The sequence below is a fragment of the Xenia sp. Carnegie-2017 genome, unplaced genomic scaffold (genome assembly GCF_021976095.1).
Source record: "Xenia sp. Carnegie-2017 unplaced genomic scaffold, XeniaSp_v1 HiC_scaffold_23, whole genome shotgun sequence".
NCBI classification, from domain to species: domain Eukaryota; kingdom Metazoa; phylum Cnidaria; class Anthozoa; order Malacalcyonacea; family Xeniidae; genus Xenia; species Xenia sp. Carnegie-2017.
In genome coordinates, this window is record NW_025813486.1 from 18,544,181 (window position 1) to 18,566,516 (window position 22,336).

Sequence of the window (22,336 nt, forward strand, 5' to 3'; positions counted from 1 at the left end):
TACGAGAAGGTTGAAACAGGCTGATAAGAGATCAAAAAGAAGACAAAAAATAAATGGTTATAAGTATTAGCAGTCGAGAGGGAATTGAAAAATTTTTCCGAACTCCAATTAAAAAATGCTGTCAGAAAACGTGCAAAAACTGGAAGGATAGCGCCATTGTTGAGTTATCTCCCACTGATTTTTGACATTATCATAATAATTTATGTATACTGCCACGTAGAAAAACAATGTTCATTACTGAGCAGTCCTTTAACTAACAAGATTTTTGTAACGAGATCTGTGAAATATAAAGTTTAATAAAGGTATGTTACAGGTTAAGATATATATCAATGCATTTCATTTCTAGTTTCTTTTTTCTCTAATTAAAACCTAGTTAAAGAAAATAATCAATACGACGGTCGTCGTCTGTTATATAAATTATCAATAAAATACAAATTCTCTTTGAGTTATATGTTTATCAAATGATTACAATAAAGTTCTTTTTGTCATTTAATTCTCAATGGTTGTACATTGTGCTAACTTCATTTTGTATTTTTACACTAAATTCTTGTTTTAATGTCTACGTCAACATTGTTAATTAAATGGCATCCTTGAATCTTCACAGGTAAATTTATACCTAACGATGGAGATGTTCTTTCGTTATGTCACTTAAAGTTTATGGAGGAAAATCATTAATAAGTCAACAAAATGAGTAAAATGTAAGTTGTTTTTATTTTAATTATATATCACTTCAGTTTCTCTTTGAAAATGCTGTGTTGCAAATCTGAATTCTTCTTGATGGGTCAACTTTAATGATCTAGTACTTAATACTCCTTAATAACTTATGATGATACCTAGTTTTACCAGGGACGTAGGAAGATCATAATTTGCTGCCTCATATTCATTTATTCACGTTATAATTCATAGAAAACAATGGATTTTTAAGAAAATTGGGACAAGGAACTCTAGAACAACGTTGTTAAATGACGATGAAAAACGATGGTGTGTTTATGGAATCGTACTTAATCATGTTTTGATCCCAGCTGTTCGACCTTACCTGGAAAATAATATTTTAAATGAGTATGATGAATTAAAGGAATCTCATAATATTCATGTTCAAACGATTCACAACTTTTCTTCACCAAAATATTCCCACGATCTACGCTATAAAAATATCAACAATAATGAAACAAAGGATAAGAAGAAGTTTATCTATGAAGTTAAGTCACATGTCGACTTTGGAAAACTTTTCCTTCAAAACCACATGGCAAAGTTTAACTGTTACGACAGTTGTGACGCATCAGCAGTGCTTAATTTACTAGAAAGGATCCCAATTTTTTCAAACCAGGTCCAGAATGCGGCAAAAATCGTTAGAGAAAATAGAAATTCTTGGGCTCACTGTAATTTTGAGAAATGGAACAAAAAAGATTTTCAAAAGAGAATCGACAATGTGAAGAAACTTGTAAATAAATTGTGTTTAACAAATGAAGATGAAGTTTTGAATGATATAAATCATTGGAAAGATCAAGGTATATTTTTCATTATTATATCATTGAGTGGCTTTTATTAACGTTTGGCAGAACGTATGTAACAAAAAATTAGTTATAACATCTTCATCTAAAACATCCCAGCAATACTGGTACATCGGTACATCGTATATTTAATATATTTTATCAACACCATTTTAATTACATTTTACAGCTTTGACTTGGCGGACAAGCGATCGTACTTTATGTGAAGAGTTAAAAGATCACATTAACAGACTTTTAAAGGAAGTTGAAGAAACGAAATTTGAAAACGAAGAGTACAAAAAGTTAGCGCAAGAGACGCTTGACAAATTTTCGAATTGCATTGATCAGTTAAAAAGACGTGTTGATCAACTTCAACACAAAGTTGAGCAACTTTATCAAAGCAATATTAATGGTATGTTATTAAAACTACAGAATTTCATGTGCAGATTTATAAATTTAACACCGCAAAAACACTATTGAAAATTCTAATCAATCTAAGCTATTGAAAAAATGTGAACGATTTTCAAAATGTTAACAATAAACCATTAGTGCTATATACAGGAATGCATTAAAGAATGAAGACGAGATGTCTTTCAAACAAAACTTACTTTAACATTGTATTTTCATAGATTTTGCCAATTGTGACAGCGATATCGATTTACACTACCAAAAATTCGATCCAGAAACAAGAAAATGGTTGATCGACGATTTTTCTGCTTGGTTCAAAAAACCTGCAGAATCAAGAGCTTTTGTATTTATGGGAGATGCTGGAGTTGGTAAAACAGTTATGGCAGCTGCTATCGCTCAACGCGCTAAGGATGATGGGAAGTTAGGAGCAGCATTCTTTTGTAGACATTATGATGGTACACGTCGTGATCCAAAATCTCTCCTGGCCAGTGTTGCTTATCAGTTAGGTAAACATTTTCCTGATTATTTGAAATTATTGGGAGGGGTGAATGGAATACAAAAACGACTAAGCGATACAAAACTAGGCGTTCAAGAACTTTTTACTAAGTTTTTCGAAGATCTATTATGGAAGCTTGAGACTTTTTCCAAAACTCTTATTGTGATCGATGCTTTAGATGAGGCAGATTATGATTCGAAAAATGAATTTTTTGATGTGGTAACTTTTCGTTTTCCTCAACTTCCACAATGGCTACTTTTCTTTATAACAACACGTCCAGTAGATTACACGCAATTTACTTTGAAAAATTACAATCCATGTGTAAAGATTTGTTCAGGACATGCAAATAATGCTGAGGCTGATGAAAAACATGTACAAGATATTCAAACATTTTTGGAAAATCAAGTCGACTTCACTGGTAAATCATTTACTGCAAGAGAAATTACAAAAAAATGTAAAGGAATGTTTTTGTTTGCACATTATCTTGTCAAAACTCTCAAAGATTCATCTGAAACGGATCTTGAAAAATGCCCACAAGATATTGATGGATACTTTCTTGATAATTTTAAACGTATTCATAAGAAAGTTGGAAAAGATTTCTATAAAAAATTGTTAGGTTGTGCAGTGGTTGCTCCTTCACCTCTTCCTAGTTCGTTTATTCCATTTCTTTTAAAAAAAGAAAATTTAGATCTTCACGAACAAGAAGTATTTGATGCTATTTCACTGTTTTTTTCTTGTGATAAAAAAAAATTCACGTTTCTTCACAATCTTATACCTGACTGGCTCTTTGATAAAGAGCGCGCTTCGCGAGAGTTGGTAATTCGTAAAACAGAAGCACAAATTTTCTTTAAGGAAATTGTCATCGAACTTTTGACATCATTCCTGAAGAATGGACTACCATTCAATGACTCAGATGAAAATTCCGTTGTCTGTTACATCCTCACAATTGAGTTTCGTTATCTATTTCATCTTTCAACTGAAAACTCTGAATTGTCGAGAATATTTTTTCAGTGTTTTACTAACTGTGAGTTTCTCAAACAACGAATACAAAGCAGTACATCAGGTATTTTTTCCCTTTTAAATGACATTCACTTTGCAATTGAAAATATTGAGTTAAAAGAAGATGAAAAACAAACTGTAAAGGAACTACTGTCTATTCTTGAAAATGACAGTTTTTATTTGGTAGATAACCCTGATCTTTTGGACTCCTGTCTTTCAAGGTTATCCTCAAACGTCAGAGAAGCATTTAAATCAAAGCATTCAAACCAATGTAGATTGCGGAATATTATGTTAGATAACGACATTAAGATTAATTGTGACGTCTATGCTTATTCAACAGACAGAACTTTGTTGGCAGGAGGAAAAGAGAACGTTCTTTATCTGTTTGAAACATCTTTTTTTCAACAGAAATTTAGTCCTTTTCAGTTAAACGTGGACAAGATTCATTGCTTAGCATTCTCTCCTGACGACAAATGGATATTTTTTGGGACATTAAGATTCTGGTTTTCCGTAGACGAGAGAATGACAGTTGAGAAAACACAATTTCCACAAACTGATATATTTTATAACTGGGCTTCTTTTGTTGAACATGAACATGTAAATTACATAGTGGTAAGAGCGGAAAATGTTGAATGTCGACCTGATGATGAATGTATATTTTCCGTCACTCCAGAGAAATATCCCACTTCTTTCAAACACCAAATCTGGGATGTCAAAACAGGGGATCATGTGTTCAAGCTCATGTGTGAGAGCGATCTTAATAATCAATGGAAACTGAATTCTTTTTTCTACATATGGCATTTTTTCCCATATATTCTTTATGAAACGTCCCACTGTAAATTATCTCCAAAAGAATTTCTCCAAGATTGCTTGGAAAATTCTTTTTATGCACCTAATGTAAAAATCTGCGACCAGGGGATTTACTTTCGGAAAAAAAATCACTTCGAGGGAAATATGGTTTGGCCATCTAATTTGTATCATCGTTTTGGACTTCTCAAAGATAGAGTATCAATTGTCAAGGCAGACTCCGTTTTCATTCACAACATTCCAATATCTTTACATAATCTGATTTGGGGCGATGTAGTTTATTTGTCTAGTGACAAAAATTGGTTGCTTCTTAAACATATACGTATTCTTAAACATAAACGTATTCTTAAACGTGAAGGTATACTTAGCCTTGAATGTGAATTTCTTTTGTACAAATTTGACCATTCTCAAAATTGTGACGAGGTTCACCTTAAGAACAATACTGCTAAGACTAGCTATGATAGCTTCAAGCTCCATGGTGTTATGGAAGGAAATTCAGATATAGTTGGTTTCACGCATAATAACAACGCTATCATTTACAAAAATAGAAAAAATCTTTTCGCTTGGTTTTTGGATAGCAACGAGCATTTTAAAAATGTTTCCAGATTTTCCCCTTCGAATTTTGTATTTCGATCGAATGGCGAAGAAAAAACGATTTCTTTACATGACTTTCCAGCAGATTGTTTGAAGTTCGTCGACTCAAGCTTTCATGAAGACTTTTCCAAGTTAGACACATTTGATGCAAATAAATGCACATTATCTTATGATGGACGGTATTTTGTAAAACTTTCTAATTCTGAACTTAAAATTTTTTCCGCCGATTCCTCTTTCTCCACTTCTGAAATAGTTCATAAACTGAAGAATGGTGAATCAGATTTCCATTTTGTGTTGTTTTCTCCAGACTCGTCCTTGATTCTATTTTGCATCAATAACAAGGATTCTCGTCGTCAAACCATTTACGTCTGGTTTGTGAAGGACAAAGTTTTAAAGCGTTTCTTTCCTAAAAATAATTGGATAGAAGTAGACACTTGTTGTTCTTCGATGAATAACTGCAAAATCATCTTGTGTAAAGGAACATCAATTTGGATATACGACTATGATAAAAATAAAGCCAGTGAACGAACCAGGCGTTCATTTCAATCAGATAGTAAACAGGAGGAGTGTAGCCATTGTATTCTGTCGTCTGACGACAAAATGTTAGCTTGTTGTGTAGAAAATAGAATAATTTTTTATGAGTTGCTAAGTGCTCCTGAAAAAGCATCTCAATTTAAGCATTCATGCATGGTTAAATGTTGCTATTTTATGGGAGGAAACAAATATGTTTTGTTTCAAGATATTGTAGGTTACATGTTCATGTTTGATCTGATTCAATGGAAACTTGTAACATACTTTAAAGCTGATGCTTCAGTTAAAATTTTGAAACTTACTGATTACAAAATAACTTGTATTCAAGATGATGGGAAAATCAATTTTCTCGCTATTGACGGTTTAAACGATTGGTCAGGCAAGGAGTACAATCTACCTTATAATTTGGATGTGAACGACTTCGCACTTTTAACAAACAGTGATGATGAAATGGTTTAACAATGTAGCTTGTAATTTATGTGTTTTGTTAATTTCACTAATAGTGATAAGGAAGTCGACAGTATCACCGACAATGTGAAATGTCAGCTGAAATTATTTTGAACGTCCAGGACTGCATCGTTGAGATGCTACAAGAAATGAAAACTTTTGCCATAAAAACTCATTTCATTTATTTCTTATGTATAATGACTATAATCTACGCCTCCATCAAAGCATCGATTTTTTTTTAAACAAAATAGACAAGGAACAAACATACCTTCACATTTTTATGGACGTAAATTTTGAAATTAAGATTTTTCTGCTGGTTAAGACCGCAAATGTTTGCAGTATAGTGAATTGTAAAAATATGCCTCCCTCCATACTCCGCGCATAAATCATCAACCTGAAACATGCAAAGTTATTGATAACTTGATCATCTAAGGCCGGTTGCACAAACCTTGGATAGCGTTATCCATTGGATAGCAAAAATTTTCAAACTTGTAAAAAATGTGTTTATATTTTTTTACGACAGAGAAATTCCGTAATCTTAAAAACAATGTTTTATCTCAGTGATTGCTTGTTAGGAATCTTATAATTATTGCTTTTCAAAACGTTTTATAAGAGTTTAAAAAAATTGCTATCCAATTGATAACGCTATCCAGGCTTCGTGCAACCGGCCCCTGTTCCTAAGTTTCTTAAGTTTTCTGCCTTTTTCAATAATTTGCTAAAGAACATCATTTTAAAATCAAACTTGAGAATTCTTGAGAATTCTTGAGAATTCTTGATCTTAGAGATTGGGTAAAGTTGATAATTTAGAGATAGAAATGTTATATGTTGTGTAAACATGTAAATTTGTGGTTCTATTTCAGAAAAAAAACAATGAAAAAACTACCTTTTTTACACTTTTAACAATTTATAGCAATGTTTAGAAAATCGTTTTGAAACAATTATTGATGTTAATGAGTCATTTCGTTCGGAAAACCCGTGGACATTAAGTCAAAAAAATAATCTTATTCAAATCAAATATCACCCACTACGACTTAACCCTCCCGTCGTATTGAAATGTCATCTTAACGACACAATCTTCAACATGAAATTAATCAGTGAACATTGCTATAAATGTAATTATTTACTTGTTGATATAATTCTAGATATTTGCAGTATAAATAAACAATACTATAAGAACCATGTTTATATGAAAGGTGAGACAGAACTTGACGAGTCTTTGTCACTTACCAAACAACAGTTGGGATCCAACCAAAGGCGAAATGTTTTTCGACACGTAAATGATTCTTCATTTCCGACAAAAAAAAATATGAAAAGCTGATATTACATCACAGACTTGTCTTTAAACAGAAAATTATCAAATATTGCTACCCTACCACTACAAAAATAAATAAAACGTTTCGTTTAAACAAGCCTCAGGTTTCGTCTCTCCATTAATAAACAGACCTTAATTTAGAAATTGTAGATGTCAGATAAGATAAAAAATGTTGTAAGTAAAAGTAATCCAAACATTAACTGGTCATAAATTACATTATTTTTTATGATGTTTGCATAAAGTTCAGCTAAATGACTGGAACTTTTTTAAAGCAACAAGTGTTTAGCCATGTAATAATCTCTTAGCATTTTGTCGACAATTTATTTAGTGGATTGAGAAGGATATTAAATAAAATATCAACCTCAAATCTACTGGAAATAATGTTGTTTTTTTATTTTGTATTTATCAAATAAATATATTTTCAACATAAGCACCTCAAGATTTGCAATGTTCCTAGAAATTGCTTTAGTAGTAAAAATTGCTACTTAAAGTGCATAACATGAATAATATTGCAAGTCATCGTACATTTTTAGTTCGACAATATTTAGGTCCAGTGGCGGAACTATGGATGGTCAGGATACATTAAAATCTATTTCCATTTTAAAATACTCTGGAGCGAATCCTATTGGGATTATTTCAGTCTTAAATATTCTTTACAAACTTTTAATGTTGTTAAAAAAGTCTTTTGAATTTACCCTCGATGCGACACGGTCTAGGTCTTAATCAATTTAATCTTTCCTAAACCATGTTCTACGCTTCCAAAGTATCACTATACATTTATAAGGGACCGAGAGGGACTGTGCAGTTATATCTCCCACCCCTAAATAATTTTACTTCCATTTTGTATTTTGTAGCCACATGCCCTACTAGCAAACAACTTTCTAGGATTCAGTGGTCAATAACCATACCACCTCCATTAAAGAATATGCTCCGCAGTCGCTCTTTATTCGTTATATTTTTTGTATTTTATATAATTTGACGTTTAAAATTCTATTTTAAGAGCAACAAGTTTTTAAACCCTTGTCTTCAATGTATTTTTACCCTGAAGAATTAAGCGATCAAACTAAACTATAAACGAACTAAAACAGCCATGAGCCTTAAAGTTTCGGCTTAGCTGGAATCTTCTCCAATTTTTCATACAAACGACCAATTTCATCATTAAATCTTTTCGCTAACGTAAATCGTTTGGACTTAAGTGTTGGAGTTAGTAATCCATTATCTGGAGTGAATAATTGTGAATGAAGATGAATTCCTTTGACCTGAAATAATGACAGAAATAAGATGAGGTGAAATAAAACTACAAAAGAAAATTATCAAGTAAAAACCTGTTCAAACGATGTCAACTTTGCTTCATTTCCTCTGGAGATGATGTCATTCAGAATCATGTAATTGACGGCCTGAAGTTTGAAGTAATAGAAAGTACAAGCGTTTGAATGCAATAAAAAACATGTGGAATTTCTATGTTAATGTCGTACCGTATCCTGACATAATTCCTCAAAACATTTGTTTATGTTATTGTCTTTGGCCCATTTTGTAAGAATTTCTTCATCAGGAACAATGATTCCAACAAGAAATGACTAAATATTGGAATGATTACATTATGCTAGATTGCAAACAAGAAATCGTAAATTCATTCTTATTTTTATCAAAAAAAATCAAAGCCAAACATTTTAAGCGAATGAATATTCCAAATAAATGCAAGTACATTTTCATCAATTTTACTGAACAAACACGTTTCCTGACTGGCAAATCAAGAGCAATTTTTATTTCAAATCTCAACCCATAAGAAAGTTAGTGAATTGAGACGAATTTTGATCTCAGCAGTAAGCAAAAGATAACGTAATTTTTTATTGCAAATCCAAATCTCAAAAATTAAGAATCAAATCAAAATTTCAAGCAAAAATTCACACCCATGCAGAATAACTCGCCCCAGTACCTTAAGACTAGAACCGTGTACAAAAGCTTGAGCGACAAAAGGACATTTGATGTAAACATTTTCAATTTTATCAGGAGAAATATATTCGCCCTAGAAGACACAATCACAAATAAGATAAATGAAAAAAACAACAAAATATATAATGGTTGCTATCATTTATGTTTTATAAACCTGCAACAACTTGAAAATACATTTTTTTCGACCAATTATTTTAAGCGTTCCATTCTATAAAACAAAAACAGAAACATTATGAGCACCTCACCACATACTTAATCATTAAGTAAAAGATAATGTACACTATATTTGCATGAAAGTACGATAATACAAAAAATTGTTCATGATGACAAAATATTTTTCCTATCGTTTCCTTCTTAGAGAAATAAAATTAATATTAATATATTATAATAAATTATAATAAATTTCTTTCAAAGGAACTTGCTTCGTATTTGGTGTAAAATTCTTGAAGTCAAATGTCTGTTTTTAGTTATCATCTTCCTGAATTCGCTTACAGATAATGTCTTAGCAAAAATTAACAACCAGTTAACGTCATTTTTCCCACATTAATTTCGATAACAACAAAAAAACATTATTTTACATCCTTTGCTACTATGTAACTTCAACTGACCTGTTTCCATTCTCCTACATCACCTGTATGCAACCAACCATCATCATCTAACATTTCAGATGTTTTTTCAGGATTTTTAAGATATCCCTTGAAGACATTTGGACCATAGACACATATCTTAAAAACAAAAATCATTCTTTCAATGCACAATCGTAACATAACATTAGCAAAGTAGAAAATAAAAAACAAGATTCGTTACTTCGCCTTGATTGTTTGAAGTAAAATAGTCCATTTCTGGTACATCAACAAGTTTCACATAGTTGCAGGCACTAGGTGATCCAACGTGACCTATAGGTACATACATGGATAAAATATAGTCACCTGTTGGTATAGACATGTACAATATGTTGAAAAATTCCTAGTGAGCTATTCACTCTATATTGTGTAAAATACTTAGGAAAACATTGTACCATTATTAATTAGAAATGATTACAAAAACCTGGACATGACTACAATAATAGCGCTATCAACTGCAGGGCCTGGTACCTACGTAGATAATATGAATGGGGTTTATAGGTAATTGTGACAATCTAACAATACAGATGAAAATTAAGTGTTCGCTTTTTAGCTCATTTTCTAGGATATTATAGTTCATTGTACATAAATAGAACATGACAAAACACTTCAAATCAACTATTCAGACCCAGGCCCCACGCAACTTTACTTAGGTCTTAATGTCTTAATATTGACTTTCTCAACGTTTACAATATTACATTTTAAATGAAGTAACACAGAAGTGTTCATATGGAAATACGTAGTACCTGGTGAAAGATCAAGTTTATTTGTCAGAGAAACAAGTGCTGTAGACTCAGTCTGACCATAACCTTCAAAAATCTTAATTCAAAGAGAAATAAGATGTTACCATGGTAACACAGTTGAAACGTGATGTCATAAATAAATACGAACCAAACATCCAAGAACGACTCTTAAAAACTCTAAAACTTTACCATCAATAGGAGCAGCACCTGTGAGAATGACATTTACATTTCCACCTAAAATTGCCTATAAAGAAGAAAGTTGTCAGTTAGTTTCAATACCAGTCCCCGGAAAGAATGACGGCGAGTGCCCGGTGCAGCGAAATGTAATTTACAATTCATTGGCCAGGTGAGAGTAAAACAATTAACGGGAAATATAAGAAAAATCACTGATCTCAATATCCTTGAAACATGATAAAAGCTTTTTTAATGAAACGAATGAAGTGTTTTATGAGTATAAAAATGTTGACATAACGGGGCCTCATCGGTGACGTAAAAGTGAGTTACCGGTGACGTAACAGCCTGTCCGTTATGTCGTACCTGAATTTTATGAAAAACTATTTTGTCCCACAAAGTATTTTTGGAGATTTGACCTCTACAGTGAAAGTAAATATATTTAGATTTTCATAATGGACTTAAAGCTATTTCATTCACTATTAAATACTTTTTCAAGTCCGCTCTCTTCGACTCAAAAGCCTTGTAAAACAGACATTTTTTTAAGCCACTGCTACTTTCAATATTTGATATAACCTGCAGAATTAAAATCACAGACAAATGAGCGCAACAAATCTTTCACACAAACAAACAACGATTGTCTACATTGAATAACCTTATCGTAAAGACGGTTTAACAAACGAGGAACTGAAGCGAAGAATGTAGGCCTAAAAAATTAATCACACATCATATTGTATGATTTACAGTGATCCACAACAAGTGAATGAATTTCTAGAGAATTACCTCAATAACTGGATGTCATCCAAAAGAAGTTTCACATCACCACGAAAGAACCCACCTCGACCTCCAGCACAGCAAATAATCATCTACAAATGAAGAAGGCGTAATACAAAAATCTGTAGCTTAAAAGAACAACTTAAACCAGGAAGTAAAATATTTTTCATTTACCATAACAAGTCTCTCGTACATGTGAGGAAGCGGAAGATAGGATATGTGAACAAAGCTTGAATCCACTGGGTAGCCATTCTAAAGACGAAAGTATGGAGAAATTGAAACTAAAGAACACAGCAAAGATACTATCTTCATTTTACTAAACCTTCTCAAAATGTATAAAAGTTGCAGCGAGGCAGGATATCATGTTCTTGTTGCTCAACATCACTCCCTTTGGTTGTCCTAAAAATAAACGTCATAACCAAAGTTCAATATACGTACCACTGGTGAAACTACACAAGAGAATTACCTGGGGGTACGACTCTTAAAATCAGGGGCGGATCAAAGATTCGCGGCAACCCTCTCCACCCCTTACCCCCAACTAACATATTTAGAAAAATACTCAAAAACAATAATTATTTACAAAAATGCTAATATTTACATACAATGTTTTAGCAAAGCGGTTTAAACGAAATATATTTTCTACAACGATTTTTTTGCAATGAAAAATCGTTACGAACATGTTGTTTCATCAAATGAAGGCTTTATTTCTTTAGAAAAAATGACTTTGCTTTTTGCACGTGCTCTCATAACCGTGTAGCTCCTGGCGATTGCAAATTACTCCCTACTTTCATCCGTCCCAAGGTAAAACTACACATAAATCTTACCCGTGGTACCACTTGTGAAACAAATTGTGTAAACATCGTCAGGTTTAGCAGGCTGAAATAATTACTCCCTACTTTCATCTGTCCCAAGGTAAAACTACACATAAATCTTACCTGTGGTACCACTTGTGAAACAAATTGTGTAAACATCGTCAGGTTTAGCAGGCTGAAATAATTACTCCCTACTTTCATCTGTCCCAAGGTAAAACTACACATAAATCTTACCTGTGGTACCACTTGTGAAACAAATTGTGTAAACATCGTCAGGTTTAGCAGGCTGAAATAATTACTCCCTACTTTCATCTGCCCCAAGGTAAAACTACACATAAATCTTACCCGTGGTACCACTTGTGAAACAAATTGTGTAAACATCGTCAGGTTTAGCAGGCTGAAATAAATCACCACAAAATCCATTATTTTGAACAAACACGTAATTTTAGAGCAAAGAAGAAAAAATCGCCCAGAAAAAGATAACATACAGACATTTTCCAAGGATTCCAGTGTCCCATTAACTAAAAAATAACAAATGAACACAAATCATCAAGCATGACAAATTCTTGTACTTAATTAACCAAATCCAACAAAGAATTCTTACCATAACATCTTCAAATGACTTTACATTTATTCCAAGTTTTTTAAAGTTTTCTCTCTCGTCCTTTGTCATATCACCAATTTTTATAATATGCTTGAGTTTAGGACATTGATGAAATGACTCCAATAATATTGGCAGCTTGTTCTCATCACACACAACTAATGATAACTCAGCTGAATATAATTTGAAATCAAGTGTCATCGACAGATGTTTCTTAATCACCATAGTAACTTCAACATTCTTAGTAAACATACCATGGTTGATGATGTAGATACATGCTTCAACACCTAAACTCTCATACAGTGGAACAGATACAAAGGAAAACATAACACAGGCTCTGTCCATTAACATCCACTAAAAATAAAATAAAACATTACAGATCAAAATATGGCCAATCTAAGTCAAAAATCATAATGTGTGAAACCTCCAATTTGTTCACAGCATAAATGCCAAATGTCATTTCAGTTGATGGTTTATAGCCAAGTTCCATTATCCCAGATCCCAGAGCAAGTGCTTTTTGATGTACCTAAAATTTGGTCAAACTATAACTCATAAGGACTTCAGGCACTATAGATATAGTTTGTAGTAAATATGAGAATTACCTGATTGTGTGTTAACCATGAATATTTCCCATTAACTATCGTACCAAGATATGGCTGGTCACCTGTAGAGTGCATTAATAAATGAATACTTCATCAAATAACTTACAAAAATAAATAAACACAAAAATTAATTAACCAGAAATTTGAGTTCCTCTCTTATATGCTTCATAAACAGTAGTAATTCCTTGATATGACACCACCAACTTTTCTGAAAACAGAGATCTTTTTGCACCAGGATATTCCTATTCAAATAGAGGAAATACATTTAACAATAAAATATTTATTACATTTGCTAATGGCAGGTATTGTACACTGCGTTGCTAGGGATGGGAAAGTGAAAATAGTTTTATCTCACATGTGTAATAAACACACGAGGCAAGTCCCCGCGCGGAATGTCCCTGTATTCATTTACAATAGAATGTTAAATGGGGGGAGGGGGTATTCATTTGTTTCTGTTAAAAGGAAATGACATCACTAGATTATCAATCACGTGACCAATGTACTTATATTTTTTGTTCCGCCTTGTAAAAGAGCACATGACTGTTTAATGATTCTGTCTATGTTCGTTAAAACCTCTAAATCTAACGTGATGAATAATGATTAGCAAACCGCTCATTAGGAAAATAGAAACTTTGTACAATAGAAAGAGAACATTCTCCTTCGGTTAAACACGGATAACGGGATAAGATCAAAATCTCGACAAAATATTGTCTATTCGAATATCTCATTGAAGTTATTGGGGATTCTGTGAAATATAAAGTTTAATAAAGGTACGTTACAAGTTAAGATATATTTTGATGAATTTCTTAAATTTCTAGTTTCTTTTTTCTCTCTTTAAAACCGATTAAAGAATATAATCACACAACGGTTAATTGTCTCTGTGATGTCCAAGATGTAATATAAAATACAAATTCTCCTTGACTTATGTTCATCAAATACAATAAAGTTCTTTTTGTCTCTCAATGGTTGTAAATTGTGCTAACTTCATGCTGTATTTCTACGCTAAAATATTGATGTAATGTCTAAAGGCTAAAACACACTAGACAGTCGCTTTAGTCGCGCGTCCAAAGCGAATTGATGCGCACGCGTCAGTTGCTTAAACGCCAGAAACACACATGCAGTGACCATCGCGACTTTTACCGTTGCGTCTATTTAACATTTTATTTTGGCCTTTATTATAGCTACTAATACATGAATATTTACTCAGTACAAACTACTATATGGAGAAAAGAGAACAAGCCAGTTAAAACGCGCCGTTACGCGTATATCGTGGACAATCTTATTCTGTGCATTTAGGTTGTGCATTAGGGTTCCAGTTTGTAGCTTCTATTGTCCCTATTCTACAAGTCATATAAAAACTGTAAGATTCCAATGGGAATTCACTATATATTGCCCTCGTTTTCCACGGTATAATCTATAAATTTCGTATGATGTTTATAACAGGGGAATATGATATGCATTTAGGAAGTTAAAGTTTATTGGCCAATGAGTGTAAAGCGACTAAAGCGACCAATATCAAAAGTTCAACATGTTAAACTTTCAATGCGACTAGATGACGCCATTGAGTTCTATAATAACTGGAGCGGTTATCTCAAGCGCGGCTTTAATTAGCGGCTGACGCCAAAAAAATGGAGGATTTGTTCCATTACCGCTAAGATTTCCCGAAATTGACTGCTTTTCCGAAAATCTCGCAAGTTCTCTCTCCCCCCTTGAGAAAGAGTGAGGAAAAAGTATATGTGTTTTTCGCATATTTGGCAAGCTTTTTATGATGAAAATCACTGTAAAAACATAAAATTCATAAAAGCGAGTCTAGTGTGGTTGCCAGTTGTCGGCTTCTACGACGGATGCCTTTTTTAACGAACGAACTATTTGTTGGCCACATATGAATGCAGATGTGCGCGTCGTAACTGTCGTTTAATGATTTGCTCGATCAAAGTTTGTAGTCTGCACGAAACAAAATTTTTCAAATTTTATCTCCCACGGATCACGAGAGAAATGTTAGCCCATTTATTCTCATTAGTTTTTTGCTTTCTTTCATGTGATGGCCTTTTTCGCAACAATTGTAGGATTTGTTTTTGTACATGCATCTCGCGTTTCGTAAATGAATAATGAAAAAGATATTGTATACAAATCATGAGAATCTTTGAGATTTTTGTGGTTAGTAATGATTGTGAAATGGCAAAAATGCAAATAATTAAAACACTTAAATTACAATTGTGTTTATAACACTTGAAAACATGAATACACAATTGTGTTTTTAATACTTCTCTTCTTTTTCTCTTTTTTATGTATTAGCCATGTGAGTTCAAAATTTGATTGACTAATAAAGCTTTCACCTCAATAATAAATTTTATACCCATATTTAATACCAGTTGCTATGGGATTTTTCCCTCTAAGTATGCCACATCTGGTGTTGTTTATACAAGAATGATGAAGTGCATGTACACATGTAAAAATAAGGCAATAAAATCAAATGAATTAAATTTGTGCTCTTTAATGCTAGAAGCTTAACAGCTTTTCAGAAATTATAGAGTTATTAAGGTGCACTACCTATATTTCATTGATATTATAAAATGAATAAGAAGCAGAAAACTGAAGAAAAACTTGGAAAAAAACAAAACATTTCCCTGGTTTAATAAAGGGGAAAATAAAGCAAATGGCAAATGTCCATTCTGTACTTTATTAGGTAAATGAGCTCATAATAAAGTGATTTATGAAATAGTGTTGGTACTGGTACTGCTGCATTTTCCAGAAACATTTTGCTATCCGATCATCTCTTCATGTTGTCAAATTGATTGAACAAACTCTGCTCTACTTCATGGGTTCTCTTTGAGGTGATCGTTTCTTCATAGTATCTGCCTACTGAGTAAAAAGAGAAGAATTTTCTTTTCGCGTCAAACATATTTACGGTCTCACACATTAACAAATAAGTGGAAAAATATGTTGATATCTAAAAAGAAAAACAGGAAAACATCAGTCGGATTTTATCGCTCGGGCTTTAAGTTCAATTGCTTTTCAATTTTTGATGAACAAACAAAACAAATATCTCACCTGTGAAAGCGACATGTTCCTCTTTGTGGACACTACGATATCCAACAATTGAATGATTGAAGTGTTGGCATTTTAAAAGAAATGCCAAAAAAAGATATCTTGGTTGTTTTTGAAAAATGCTGTATAATTATAAGTTGCTATAGACATCAGGGGGAGGTCGAGAATATAATTTTTCTGCAAAGCGATCATTTCAGCGGAAATAGGTCCATTGGCCGCATTGAGCTCTATAAAACCTGGAGGGGCAAAGGGGCCTGGACCCCGTGGTCAAAAACATGGCGGTAACAGTGAACCAGTGAACTCCATATATATATATATCTGGAATGATAACGACAATACATTTTATAGATAAAAAGTTGAAGCCAAAGTCCTAGTCTCTTGCGCGGTTTGTACGTCAGTTCCAGTCCTTCAAAGTCGAATATTCACGCGGTTTGTACGTCAGTTTCATTCCCCTAAGTGCCAAACATACACGGCCAATATAAATTTGAATACAAATTGCGAAAGCATAAACATATAAACAACATCACTACAAACAACACTCGAGGCCAACTCCTCGCAAAAGGCTATTTTTTACAGCTGAAACTTTACTACAGTGAGCTCGTTGTAACTTATAACTTGTAACGAGGAAAAGCCAACTGAAAATTACACTGTATGCTAAAAAGACAATACAATAGAAAATATGACGAGAAAATATTCAAGCATAAATTTTTCTTTCGTCGGAAGGTAAATTTTCAAACGGTGTCAGACAGTGTTTGTTTTTTGTCATTTCAGTGGATTTAAAGATCTTTTCGAAGAAGAAAAAGAAACTTGAATATCCAGTTTCATAAAAATATTGAGTCTATAACTCGCATTTTACTTTTACAGAGCGATTGTTTTTAGTCGATTTTGATAGTGATTGAAATACTAAATGGTTGTCATCTCGATATCAAAAATTGAATATCCTTAAAGACTTTGCATTTCATTTTTTTGACTCTGAAGATGACCACCGCTAAGGTTGTCGAAACGTCAGTCAACAACAACAAAAACAGTCCTTCTCAGGACTATACCAACCTGGACGATCTACATTTACAAACATGTAACGATACTCTCGGGTTCAAACCAAAGACTTTGATATGTTTTAAAGGAAAACCGCAGCGTAAGAGCAGATCGACTAAGTTCACCTCATCTTGCTTCTCGATTTATCACTTTGATTCACTTTCCGTAAACCTTTTTATTTTGTTATTTTACGCTCTGATCAAGATCCGAACTCTACCATTACCAAGGGACAAATGATTTAAAAATAAAATGAACACGCGAGAGTTGACGTGATGACGAATGATGACGACAAATATTTTTTTGGCTTCAATTTTTGGCTTCGGTTATCATTCCAGTTATTCAAATGTCGAGTTCACTGCAGTGAAGCCAAAAAAATATTTGTCGTCATCATTCGTCATCACACGTCAGGCTCTAGTCTCTCGCGTGTTCATTTTATTTTTTTAAAATCATTTGTCCCTTGGTAATGGTAGAGTTCGGATCTTGATCAGAGCGTAAAAATAACGAAATGTTTGTAATGAAAAGGTTCACGGAAAGTGAATCAAAGTGATAAATCGAAAAGCAAGATGAGGTGAACTTAGTCGATCTGCTCTTACGCTGCGGTTTTCCTTTAAAACATATCAAAGTCTTTAAGGATATTCAATTATTGATATCGAGATGACAACCATTTATTATTTCAAGTTTCAAGCACTATCAAAATCGATGAAAAATACAATCGCTCTGTAAAAAGTAAAAATGCGAGTTATAGACTCGATATTTTTTATGAAACTGGATGTTCAAGTTTTTTATTCGGAAAACAGATCTTTAAATCCATTTTAAATGACAAAAAGACAAACACTGTCTTTTTGTTTTCCGTTTGAAAGTTTACCTGACGAAAGAAAAATTTATGCTTGAATATTTTTCGTCATATTTTCTATTGTATTGTCTTTTAGCAAACAGTGTAATTTTCAGTTGGCTTTTCCTCGTTACAAGTTGTAAGTTAAAACGAACTCTCTGTAGTAAAGTTTCAGCTGTAAAAATAATCTTTGCGAAGAGTTGGCCTCGTGTGTTGTTTGTCGATGTTGTTTATATGTTTATGCTTTTGCAATTTGTATTCAAATTTATATTGGCCGTGTATGTTTGGCACTCAGGGGAATGAAACTGACGTACAAACCGCGTGAATATTCGACTTTGAAGGACTGGAACTGACGTACAAACCGCGCAAGAGACTAGGACTTTGGCTTCAATTTTATATCTATAAAATGTATTGTCGTTATCATTCCAGATATATATACATGGAGTTCACTGGGCGGTAATGGCGGATTTTGGTGGTCAAAACTTCCACTTTAAAAATTTTTTTCAATATTCACTCCCTCCTGATTTCTAATACTGTTTGTATGAACGAAAACAAGTGAGAAAAAAAACAATTACGATACCGACAGCATATCATGTGAAAATAATGCTTCAGCATTGCGTGAAAAACACAGTACAGACACACATCAAAATAAAGAAGATCGACGGTAGAGGAACGCATATTTTAGATGTAACATTTAAGTTATTTTATGACATTTTAGCCTTTTAAAAGTGAAAATCAAACGGCATTCTTTACTAGACCTGTCAATCTCGTCAAACTTATACATTATTTCATGCTTTTGTGTGTTTGACTGTTTGTAAACAGTTTGGTGCACCTATTTTCTTGCTTCAAATGGATAAATCTGTGTAAAATGCTCCTAAGGAAGCGAGAAAATGTTTGCTCAGTCCTACGACATAAGTCAACTAAAATTTACCATGGTTAAGTATCATAGTGTATTGTCATTACCTGATAAATCTACTGAAAACTCATAAAGAAAGTATGTTGAACTAGAAGAGCTACAAAAAAGAAAAAAATTCAAAACACCATGACACTGTTGCTTGGTAATTTGTATTTTGTAAACAGCTTGGCAGAATCTTGGATCTATTACTGAACAGAACTACATTAATTTTCCATTGAAATTACAAACTTGGAAACTAAAGTGCATTGGTTTCTCTGACAAAAACACTGTCTATTGCTGCATGAAGGCAAAATAGTTATTTGACAGTGTAGGTTAAAAAATTTATCAAGTTCTATAGATATTATTGTGCATCACTTACAGTTTTTTCGAATTGTGTAATATATGTCATGAACAAGATATAATTTTTCAAAAATGCTAACCCCTTCGAGCACTACTACTAATTATTTATATGTACAAACTAACATTTGGGAATTAAATGATAAACAACTTGTTAAATCTTTGTATTTTACATCAAGCCTTTGAATTAGTTCCTTTTATCTCTTGGTAAAAAAATATTAATGAAAGACTTACAGATCAAGTTTCTCGAAAATAGTATTTTGTACAAAGAAACTAAATAATTGGAAAGGTCACATGTTGAAGACAGACTTTGCTTCTTTGACTAGGTTGCTTGACCATGAGCAAATTTAAATTTGTTTACAATTTGTTTAAAGAGTTCTTTTTATTGATTTTTCCTAATTCTTCATAAGACACAAAGAATTTCTTTGCCATCTATTTTTGCTTCTTCTACATTCAACTTCATTGTAACCAATGCATCCGATGTGAATTTGTGGATCATCTGGAATCATACCAAGTATGGATTTGATGAGATGAGACAATAATATGTTTAATTTTTCATGCATATTAATGATATAATCATAAGCTACTGTTGAACAAAATTTCAAGGTAGAAACAAATCTTAGCACATTGTTCAACACACTACTTTTATCTAGGTTTTGAAGTAGTAACCTGTTTACTATAACAATAAATATTTCATTTACAGAAACGCTAAGTAGTACTTTAAAATTGTTTGCATAAATCCAACTTTCCAATCCCATTATAATTGTCTACACTATACAGTCAGTCAAATTGAGCATGCAAACAGTTTAATAGTTATTTTTATTATACAACATATACCATAGTTCTCATTAATTTTGCATGGCACTGCATTCAATTTCAACACAACTCTGTTGTAAACTTACCCTTCATCTTTTCAAAAAAAACATGAACAAATTATGCCCCATTTTTGGGAGGTAAACTCAATTCAAATCAGGAGAGTTTAGCTTGATGCCTTGATCATGATACAAGATGGATGCAAAACTCGATAAAAATTGACAGCTTCGACACGTCTGGCGAGCGATTAAGTGAAGAACAAACAAGACTGGACCAAAATAACTTTAAATTAAACCTTAGTAGTAGAAACACTCTTCAAGTATCGTGTTAAAAACAAAATAGTAAAACTAATACTGTGCTACTTACCGGAGTCATGAAATGTTTCCTTTTCTGTCGATATTTCAGCGTCCGCAAACCACAGAAGTTAGCAATTTAATAAATAAATTTTAAAAAAGTGTTTATGTTAGGAAAATAAAAAGTTTTGATATTTTCTATACTCGCAATTGTGGTGGTCAAATCAGGGTGGGCGACAAAAATTTTATTTCATGAGCCCGCGTCTCTCCGCTGACTTTGACCACCAAAATCCGCCATGTTTTTGACCACGCGGCCGCGCGCTAATAATTTATACTAATTTTGTTGACGTTTCCCCTCCAGTTATTATAGAACTCAATGGTTGTGACTCACTTGGGGCCAGATGTTTTCTCAATTCAGTTTCGCTTCGTAATTATTGCTCGCGCAAGCAATGGCCACTAACAGGTTGAATTGTTCGCCATGGCGGTTACTAAATGAAAAATGCAGACATGCGAACAAATAGAGAAAAGGAAAGCTGTAAAGCAGCACATTTGTTTTGATGTAAAGGAAGTTTCTTGTTAGGTTCATTTTTAACCTTTTACTTTGTTCCTTATTCGCTGATATTTGTGCTTTAATTCCCCTAGCTATTACTGTATTGTAAGTCTACATTATTTAATCAATCTTAGCACAAATCTTCGAATAAAACACTTCAAGTATTGTAACAAAAAACAATAAAAATGGCTGGCAAAAGTTTTAGCTAAATAAAGGACCGATTACATGAAGCAATTTTAGCCCGGGCTAAGTTTCAGCTTCCAGTTCTGTTTATTGCCGTGGAGTTTTGTTTATTGCCGTGACACTTGTGGGTACCGTACGTATGTATAACTCAACAACGAAAACTTTATTTTTGATTAAACGCCAGTGTTTAATTTGACCATAAGAAAAACAATAATACGTCAAAATTTAGTATATTTTCAAAATAATGTGAAAGTTTATTTTTAATTAGTATGTATAGGAGTAAACGAAAATCCAATGATTTTGTTCAACTGAAGCACAAATACTTGAGGCCCTGTTCACACGATACCGGATTCGTCTTGTACCGGATTCGCTGAGCAATCCTATACGAAAAATGCACTCTGTTCACACGATGCCGGATTCGTAAGACGATACATAAGTTTTTATATCGCCCCAGTACTTGTACGTGCAAGCGATAACGACGATGGTTGCTAATTCAAGTATTACGTAAGAAAATGAGAACTTTTTTGACAGATAACTAAGTAGAGTTTTTTCTTAGGCGTAATAAGGTTTTTTACGAATGGGCGCAAGGACTGGAAGAGTGTAAAGTCCAAATACAACCGAATATATGTTGCCATTGCAATAACACTAGAAAGAAGCTTTTCACACTGCGATAATACATTGTTAAAAGCTTAAACATGCCATGTTGAAGATATATTATATTTGCTTGCGGATTATTCATATAAAACATAGTTTGTATCGCTATGTTTGCTTTCATTTTTGAAAAATCGCACGCACTTCGTAGTTGCCAAAGTGGAACGTATATCGGATTCGAGCGTTCACACGACAACGGAACGTATCGGATTGGTTTTTATACCACTTCCACAGCGGAGTGAAATCGCTCCGGGAAAACGATATAAAGCGTATCGGATTTCAGCGGGGAGCTGTATGAACGCAAGACCTATCCGGT

At 33.0% G+C, this 22,336-nt stretch overlaps 3 protein-coding genes and 1 long non-coding RNA gene across 6 annotated transcripts in view; 3 read left to right on the forward strand and 1 right to left on the reverse strand.

Moving 5' to 3' along the window:
- The first annotated feature begins 581 nt into the window (after positions 1–581).
- Positions 582–3,926, forward strand: LOC124449294. The gene is made up of 5 exons (XM_047000229.1): positions 582–604; positions 907–1,508; positions 1,681–1,902; positions 2,120–3,776; positions 3,908–3,926. Exons 1-5 carry the CDS (start codon positions 582–584, stop codon positions 3,924–3,926), a joined length of 2,523 nt encoding a protein of 840 aa, XP_046856185.1.
- A 3,047-nt stretch (positions 3,927–6,973) lies between these two features.
- On the forward strand, positions 6,974–7,778 carry LOC124447770. Its single transcript, XR_006948818.1, has 3 exons — positions 6,974–6,984; positions 7,264–7,268; positions 7,554–7,778. It is a non-coding gene; the product is annotated as an uncharacterized LOC124447770 (long non-coding RNA).
- A 222-nt stretch (positions 7,779–8,000) lies between these two features.
- Positions 8,001–22,336, reverse strand: part of LOC124447746 (long-chain-fatty-acid--CoA ligase 5-like) — a 62,572-nt gene continuing 48,236 nt past the window's right edge. Inside the window, exons 1-22 of one of the 2 annotated variants that reach the window (XM_046998750.1) lie at positions 13,500–13,780; positions 13,364–13,425; positions 13,186–13,287; positions 13,016–13,115; positions 12,765–12,934; positions 12,649–12,681; positions 12,506–12,557; positions 11,671–11,747; positions 11,523–11,600; positions 11,358–11,440; positions 11,230–11,281; positions 11,065–11,150; positions 10,941–10,995; positions 10,552–10,647; positions 10,407–10,479; positions 9,845–9,933; positions 9,646–9,762; positions 9,192–9,245; positions 9,021–9,110; positions 8,560–8,661; positions 8,410–8,481; positions 8,001–8,343 (exon numbers count right to left, since the gene is read on the reverse strand). In XM_046998750.1, coding sequence (XP_046854706.1) covers positions 8,182–8,343; positions 8,410–8,481; positions 8,560–8,661; positions 9,021–9,110; positions 9,192–9,245; positions 9,646–9,762; positions 9,845–9,933; positions 10,407–10,479; positions 10,552–10,647; positions 10,941–10,995; positions 11,065–11,150; positions 11,230–11,281; positions 11,358–11,440; positions 11,523–11,600; positions 11,671–11,747; positions 12,506–12,557; positions 12,649–12,681; positions 12,765–12,934; positions 13,016–13,115; positions 13,186–13,251 — 1,707 coding nt within the window. In that variant the 5' untranslated portion in view covers positions 13,252–13,287; positions 13,364–13,425; positions 13,500–13,780 and the 3' untranslated portion in view covers positions 8,001–8,181. Of the gene's footprint in view, positions 8,344–8,409; positions 8,482–8,559; positions 8,662–9,020; positions 9,111–9,191; positions 9,246–9,645; positions 9,763–9,844; positions 9,934–10,406; positions 10,480–10,551; positions 10,648–10,940; positions 10,996–11,064; positions 11,151–11,229; positions 11,282–11,357; positions 11,441–11,522; positions 11,601–11,670; positions 11,748–12,505; positions 12,558–12,648; positions 12,682–12,764; positions 12,935–13,015; positions 13,116–13,185; positions 13,288–13,363; positions 13,426–13,499; positions 13,781–22,336 lie in introns of those variants that run through there. The other variant, XM_046998749.1, reaches the window with a different exon arrangement.
- Positions 13,893–22,336, forward strand: part of LOC124447733 — a 117,574-nt gene continuing 109,130 nt past the window's right edge. For both annotated transcript variants that reach the window (XM_046998718.1, XM_046998719.1), the window contains exon 1: positions 13,893–14,133. The gene's annotated coding sequence lies outside the window, so the exon portion shown is untranslated. The remainder of the gene's footprint in view (positions 14,134–22,336) is intronic.

Coding starts and splice junctions, on each gene's coding strand:
- LOC124449294 (XM_047000229.1), top strand. CDS start 582: ATGGCATCCTTGAATCTTCACAG. Junction 605..906: donor GCATCCTTGAATCTTCACAG/GTAAATTTATAC, acceptor TATAATTCATAG/AAAACAATGGATTTTTAAGA. Junction 1,903..2,119: donor TTATCAAAGCAATATTAATG/GTATGTTATTAA, acceptor GTATTTTCATAG/ATTTTGCCAATTGTGACAGC.